At 33.2% G+C, this 8190-nt stretch overlaps 1 protein-coding gene across 1 annotated transcript; it reads left to right on the top strand.

Moving 5' to 3' along the window:
• On the top strand, positions 1-4182 carry LOC132173298 (uncharacterized). Its single transcript, XM_059584754.2, has 5 exons — positions 1-1206; positions 1970-3250; positions 3624-3694; positions 3859-3938; positions 4052-4182. Exons 1-5 carry the CDS (start codon positions 1-3, stop codon positions 4069-4071), a joined length of 2658 nt encoding a protein of 885 aa, XP_059440737.2. The 3' UTR covers positions 4072-4182.
• Positions 4183-8190: the final 4008 nt, after the last annotated feature.

The following is an 8190-nucleotide window of genomic DNA, read 5'->3' as shown; positions in this document are numbered from 1 at the left end:
ATGGAATCGAACTGGGCATGCCTTCCGGAGGACCTTCTTCTTTTTATTCTAGACAGCTACACAGTAACACTCTTAGACTATGTTCGGTTTAGCACCGTTTGCACGTCATGGCATGCCTTTGCCCTAGACAAGTACAATGAGGAGAGGCGTCTCAAACTTTATCAACCTCCACTGCTGTTTTTACCTCACAATCCTATGTCCAATGAAGGAGGAGAAACTACAATCAGCATACACAACCTCAGTCAAAACAAGACATGCGAAGTAAAATCATTCATACCCAGTTGTAGTCAAAGATGGTGTGGTTCTTCACATGGATGGTTGATTAGCGTGGATAGGGATTCTGCCATTACCCTATCCTATCCATTTTGCTCTAATAAGGTCAAAGAAGGTGACGGAATTATTCGCCTCCCACCTCTTTTACCTAGATACAACCATCATATTGATAAGGTTATATTGTCGGCGGACCCTATAGTGGCTCCTGATGCTTACATGGTCATCGTCATCAAAAGAGTAGGTGATTTGGGTTTCATTAGGGCAGGTGATAAAGAATGGACTTGCATAGAGCATAGTGAAAATGTTTCCGATGTTATTTATTCCAAAGGTCTGTTTTATGCCCTCGATAAATTTGGTAGAGTTGGTAGAGTTCAAACTTGTGATATTAGTGAATATTCTCCAGAGTTGAACATGGTTTCAAGTGACTACATTTCTTATAACTCTATGGAGATGAAGAATTATATTGTGGAATCAGCTGGTGGAGAGCTATTACAGATTGTAAGGAGTTTGAGTTTTATAGATAAGATTGTTGGTGATAAGAAGATGCAAATAACTGTGGCCGATACAACAGGTTTCGAGATTTTCAAGCTACTATTTCTGAATGAGAAGCCCAAGTGGGTTAAAGTTCAAATGACGGACCCTGTTCTTGGTGACGGTGCTTGGTTCTTAGATGACAATTCTTCAACCTATGTGCCGGCTTCTGACTTGCATGGATGCCATTCGAATTCTATATACTTCGTGGATTATTTTAGATCTGGTTGTCCTCACCCATGTTTCCAGTACCCTTTTAGTTCTTTTGACATGGGCATCTTTAACTTTCAATATGGAAGCTTTCGGCAGCATCAGCTATCAAAGTTTCCATCTTCTCAATCTCCAACATCAATGTGGCTCCCAATTTGGATCCAACCAACTTTTCAAGGAACAAAGAGTACGGTAAGCTGGAATCCTTTCCCTCTAGTGTGTGTTGGTGGGGGTTGTTAAAAATCCTACTCTTTTAAAGCTAACTTTAATGCTTGGTGGAATGTTTATTCATAAACATAAAACCTTACCATATTTGTCATTTATGGTTGCTTGTGGGTAATTACATGCAAATTATTACGATGTTTTATAAGCTTTTTTTTTTTTTTCCTAAGCCAATTGGAGTTCCTTCCCATTCTTGATTCGGATGAAAAAGAGAATGAGTAATCAATTGAAAATGCTTTAAAACACGAGGTTAGAAACTCTAATGCCTCAAAATTGAACCGATTAATTCAATTCATCTTGATAGGGTTATTGGCAATACCTTTAGACCGGCCTATTAATTGGTAACTGCTGGATGGTATCACTCATATAACCTAATAGAATAGAAAAAGGGTTATCAATAAAGCCTAATAAGTTACAAGTGTATATAAATACAAGGGTATTCGTCTGATAGCTTTATGCCTTTTATCTTCTTTATCTTTATTGTAATCTGAAAGTTTTGATGCATAACTTTCAATATTGAGGACTTGATTTTGTAGTTTCAGTCATTCCACACTTGGTGGCCCAATGTTAAGAAAGTTCTTCAAAAATAAGAAAATATAACCCATTATTCTATCTCTCTCTTTTTTTCTTCTTGTGTGAAGAATATTCTATCTCAACTACGCCTTGACAAATCTTTTAGGATTTTTTTTTTTTTTTTTTATTCTCTTTGATCATCTCTCTTTCAACCATGTAGGGCATAGCAGTACACACGCGCGCTTCAACATTATTTCATCAAGACAAGACGGCGCTCATTGAACACAAACAGTTAGAGAAGAAAAACTCTACAGTTTCCACGGACTCTGACTGGGCGTGCCTTCCGAAGGGCCTTCTTGTTTTGATTATAGACAACTTAGTAACACTCTCCGACTATGTTCGCTTTAGTGTTGTTTGCAAGTCATGGCACGCCTTTGCCCTAGAGAAGTACAATGAGGAGAGGCGTCTCAAACTTTCTATGCATCAACCTCCACTACTGTTTTTATCTCACAGTCCTTTGTCCAATGAGGGAGAAACTACAATCGGTATACTCAGTTTCGACCAAAACAAAACATACAAGATAAAATCATTCATGCCCAGTGGTAGTCGAAGATGGTGTGGTTCTTCACATGGATGGTTGATTTGCGTGGATGGGGATTCTGTCATCACCCTATCATATCCATTTTGCTCCAAAGTCAAAGGGGGTGATGAAATTATTCGCCTTCCACCGTTTTTACGTAGATTCTACCTTCATATTGATAAGGTTATATTGTCAGTTGACCCTATAGTGACTCCTGATGATTACACGGTCATGGTTATCTCTAGAGCTTGTGATTTGTGTTTCATTAGGGGAGGTGATAAAGAATGGACTTGCATAGAGCATAGTCAAAATGTTACAGATGTTATTTATTCCAAAGGTTTGTTTTATGCCCTCGATAAATTTGGTGGTGTCCAAACTTGTGATATTAGTGAACATCGATCTCCCAAGCTAAACATTGTTTCAAGTGACTGCTTTTCTTATGACGCCTCCACAAAGATGAAGAAGTACTATATTGTGGAATCAGCTGGTGGAGATCTACTATTGTTTGTAAGGACTACTTTTAGTTTTATCGATGAGATTTTTGGTGGTATGAAGATGCAAATAGCTCCTTTGGTGACACAAGGGTTCAAGATTTTCAAGCTACTATTTCTGAATGGGAAGCCCAAGTGGGTTGAAGTTGAAACGAATGACCTTGTTCTTGGTGACGGTGCTTGGTTCTTGGATGACAATTCTTCAACCTATGTGCCGGCTTCTGGCTTGCTTGGATGCCATCCAAATTGTATATACTTTGTGGATTATTTTAGGCCTGGTTGTCCTCAGCTATGTGTCCATCCTATTACTCATTTTAACTTGGGAGATGAAAGCTTTCAGCATCGTCTTCTATCACAGTTTCCGTCTTCTCCAACATCAACGTTTATAACCCCAATTTGGATCCAGCCAACTTTTCAAGGAAGAAAGAGTGTAAGCTTGCTCGAATCCTTTCCCCTTTAGTGTGTGTTGGTGGGGGTTGTTAAAAATCCTACTCTTTTAAAGCTAACCTTAATGCTTAGTGGATTGTTTATTCATAAAACAAAAAAAATCTTACTCTATTTGTCATTAATTTATGGTTGCTTGTGGGCTACATGCAAATTATTATGATGTTTTATACGCTTGTTGTATTGTAATGATGCTTGTTGTCGGTCTTTTTTTCTTCTTCCTCTTTTTTTTTTTTTTTTTTTTTTTTTAATTGTATCATTATTTTGAGAATGTATTTTTGTTTTTTAAAATAAAGTATTAATTATGATGTAACGTAAAGGTAAAACGTCCCTAACTTTTCACATTCAATCAATTTTAGCCCGTTGTAGGTTCTGAGATGAAGAGGAACCCAATGAAGCTCTCAAATCCACCATTTCTTTCTTTCTCAAGGTGAACATCTTTGACCATTCGAATTTAATTAAGTGCGTTTAATAATTTAAGGCACCCTCTTGTTCTATCTCTTTGTGCTCGAATTTATATATATATATATATATATATATATATATATATGTGTGTGTTCACATTTGATGGATTTTCTCTGAATTGCCTCCTAGATTATGTGATTATAGAGGGATTCTGATTTCGGTGGCTGGGTTCTTTGCAATTTTCAGCGTTTGCTCATGTTATTCTCAAGGTAAATATGCACATTGTTTTGCAAAACTTTGCAACCTAACTTTGTGTATTTCTGTTGGTGTAAATATTTAAACTATATTTCTAAATATTCATTGCTTTGTGTTGATTTCATAGGGGGACTACGGCGACAATAAAGAAGATGTACGTTGGATTTGTGTTGTTTCCCAAAAGATGTAATCAAATCACACAGAGATCATCCACAAATCATTTCTAATTAATTCATTGATTTTGTGTTGCATTTCTCAGCTTGGCATGCAGCATCATAGAGAAGCCAATCTTCGCTATATATATATATATCTTAGATATTTGTTTATAAATTTGACAACATAATCTTCCACAACATCTAACTAAAATAAACAACTTCTTTCTATTACAATTGTTCAAATATAATTCGTCTATTATATAAAAAATACAACTCAATATAATTTTCCACACAAAAAGGTCCTCCGCCCAACTCCAACCCATCAAAACAACAAAAAAACCACAATCAACACTACTGTTCAAACTTGCACCACCGCAACGACCTTTGAAATTTTTCCAAGCGACAACAGAAGAATCAATGTCCTAAACCTATTTTAAAATGAAGTGGTATTTTGGGGTTAAATAACGGAATTGTGAAATTGTATACTTTTTTTAAATTATAACCACTAATAAATTGAGAGTTTTTGAACTTTATGTAAATGATTGCAAAAGTGATGAAAGTTTTGGGAAGTTAATTAAGTGAAATTTTCCCTCGTGTAAAAATTAAATTTATTTTATAAAAAATAACAATCAACTATCTTAAAAGCAATTGATTAATGCCAACAAAAAGTAAAGCATTATCTAGCCTTTTTATTTATTTTTTTCAAAATTGACTTCCATGATCTCATTATGATAGCATTGATCATCACATTAAAAAAAAAAAAAAAAAAAAAAAAAAAAGAAAAAAGTATTAACCTATTGGCCAGGGAAAAGGATCCTCTCCATTTCAAATCCCCTCCAATATTTTCTCCAATTAGTGCATTTAGAAGGGTAGTGTTGTCCAAAAATTTTAACCTAAAAAAAATTTGAACAATTTTGCCTTTCTAAATGTACTAACCGGAGGAAATTGAGAGAATTTGAAATGGAAATGATCCTTTTCTATTGGGTAGTCAGTTTTTTATGTCTTTTTTTGTCGTTTTGTAGTGGTGGCCTCGCGACACTTTGTACTGCTCCCCTAGTATTTTTATTTTTTTATTTTTTATGGCCAGCAAGTATGGAGGGTTGGGCCTGAAATGTGAGAGTCCATACAAATCCTAGGTTGAAGTTAGGTTTTTTTTTTTTTTTTTTTTTTTTTTAAGAAGCAAAAAAAGAAGAGTAGAATGAAAATCCTTACAATTGGGTGTTCCAATTTCACTTAAATTCAAACAATCTACATAGAGTGGGTTGCATGACCTATTTGATTCGGACAACTTAAAGTATGTGACCCACCTATTTAGTCCAGGTAGGTAAATTCAGTAGCCCCTTTTTTATAGGCCGCTTGAATTTCAGTAAAATTTGATCACCCAATTATAGAGGATCCTGATCCAAAAGAGTAAAAGCAGAACAACTAGAGATTGAATTTTTATATTTGAGCTTTATTATAAGAAAAATAAAAATGATTGGTGTAAAAATCCATGTAGTTTACTTAATTTGCAATAAGTTTCATGTGGTATTAAAATGTTACAAGAGTTCCTTAGAATATGCATAAATAACAAATTATTCTCGGCCGTCAAATTCCGTCAAAAAACTTGACGGATTCTATCGGTATATCACGTTGGTGCCAATAAAATCATGACACGTGTCACTCATATTAAAAATAAAAAATTATAAATTATAAATATATAAAATATATAAGAATTTAAAAACTAAAAATAATTATTTCATTTTTAATAATAATTATTTTTTGTATCAATCCTGCCCTTAATACTAAATTGTGTTGGGAATATATACATTTGAGAGGATGTGGTCAAAGATAAACAGTCCCTATCATGGCATCCATAAGTGGCAAAGACATTATAAATACTATAATCAAATTAAATGAAGAAAATTGACAATCTATAATTCCACGACACAAATTTAGTTTCCTTTGGCTTTGGTGTTGGAATAATTCCTCTCCCAGCAACCTGGAAAACAACAGCCTCAATTTTTCTCTTTAAAATTCCTTGCTTCATTGTAAAGAGAATAATTCAACGGTAATTATCAAGGAATAGTATTTGCGTAGAAAAAAAAAAAAAACAGATTATAAAGGAATATTAGTACGTAACATCAAATGGCATCGAAAACTGCCACGTATTACTCTCTTGTGCAAATGTGGCTAGGATTTATTGTCCTTTTAGCACGATCAAATGCTGAAATTGATAGCTATTTCTTTCAACAACCCCATCACTTTCATTGAGGTTTTGGATATTGACAACCAAACCAAAAGCATCGATTCCATTAAATTATCCACGGTTTTGGCTTCCAATGAAATAGTGACATTTATGGATAAGCTTTGAATACTATCACTTCTAGATAGATGGTTTCTGGTTCATTTTAAATTGGAGAATATCCAGTTAAAGGTCAGAATCTTTTTAAAGAGATCCTGAGACATAGAACATTAGTTCCATTAATAAAAAATAATAATAAAATATTATATATATATTTTTTAAAAAAATTACAAAATAAAATTATAAAAAATTATAAAAAATTAAGGAGTGACCAGACCACCTCAATTGGGGCTAGGGGAGGGCTTCAGCCACCCCATGACCCTTGGGGGTGGTCGCCAAATCTACCAAAAAAAAAAAAAAAAGCGTTTTGCCCTTGGGGGTGGTCCACGGGGCCAAACAAGATATATATATATATATATAGTTTGGGTTTAGGGGTGGCCGGACTACCCCCAGGCCACTATGGCCAAGATGGAGTAGCCAATCACTCCTTATTTTTTTATTAATTAATTTCTTCTTTTTTTTTAATCTTTTTTTTTTTTATGGTAGTGGGACATGTGTCATATTTATGGCTGTAGGATTTCAAAAAAGAAATCAACTGCATATTCTCCAATCCATAATGGATTGGAGAGAATCATATTCCATCACTTCTTGCATCTACATTGTCAATCCTATTTTCATCAATTCCTTATAATTTTTTTAAAAAAAATTATGTAAATTTAGGGGTTTTTTTTTTAAAATAAATAAAATTGAACGGTTTAAAAATGATAAAAACGTGGCATGTTACTCTAAAATATGGTTTTTGGTTCAAAACTTTTATAGGACATAAAACACAAGAATGTGATGAAAATATATTCAATTAGCATTGGTAATATGCATTATTTTTTATGCAGTTTCATATAAGAAACAATCTAAATTCGCATAATTTAATAATCTACAATTTCTTTACAGGAGATCTCCGGAATATAAATCAATGATGCCCAACACACGAGTTTGCCCGAGAAAAAAATGAAACTGAGTGATTTTATTATCAATAAATTTATAAATTTAATAATATATACATATATGATGTTCTGTAATTTAAAAGTTATTAAATACAACAAAATAAAATTTTAGTAATTTATATTATACTTTCACCAAACTCGCAGCTATGCGAGATTTAATAAATACTTACGCAACCGTATATACAATCGATAAAGTGTCACGATTTTCCATAAAATTATCTTTAAAAATCTATATAGATTCTATTCTTTACGTCCTACATACTTCAATAAAATCCTAAAATTTTTTAAAAAAAAAAGAAAAAAAAAAGTATATTTTCATGTTTGAAAATAGATGTTTGGTAGAATATTTTAAGTATTTAAAAAAATTACAATTAAATAAATAAAGTTATGGGACTCAATTCGTATATCATGTTATTAGGGTATTTGAATTTTGACATCTAAGAGAGAGGTTACGTAACTTATCTACTCTAATAAATTTCAATAGTTCATTTTTTTGGATCATTTCCAATTCAAATAAATGGGAGAGTAAAACTAAAATATCGGGCGATTATTATCAGTCCGGTTAGTTGCTAATTGCCCTAATCATCCTAACAGCTAACCTCGTAACCGCTTTTGAAGGCGGTTAAAAAAACCACTAACCTCATATATATATATATAAAATGACGTGGTTTTAGTTTTTTTTTTTCTAATTTTTTTTTCTCTTTTTTCCTTATTAAATAACCGCTAATAAAGAATTGGCTAAATGCCTGTTAATCGCCTAAGCGGATAACAGAGGCAGTTAACTAATTGTACTAACTACCTAGGCGATTGCCGTTAACGGTTTTAT

The sequence above is a fragment of the Corylus avellana genome, chromosome 3 (genome assembly GCF_965113065.1).
Source record: "Corylus avellana chromosome 3, dhCorAvel1.hap1.2, whole genome shotgun sequence".
Taxonomy (NCBI): Eukaryota; Viridiplantae; Streptophyta; class Magnoliopsida; order Fagales; family Betulaceae; genus Corylus; species Corylus avellana.
The sequence above is the reverse complement of the archived record's forward strand: the minus strand, read 5'-3'. Positions and strand labels throughout refer to the sequence as shown.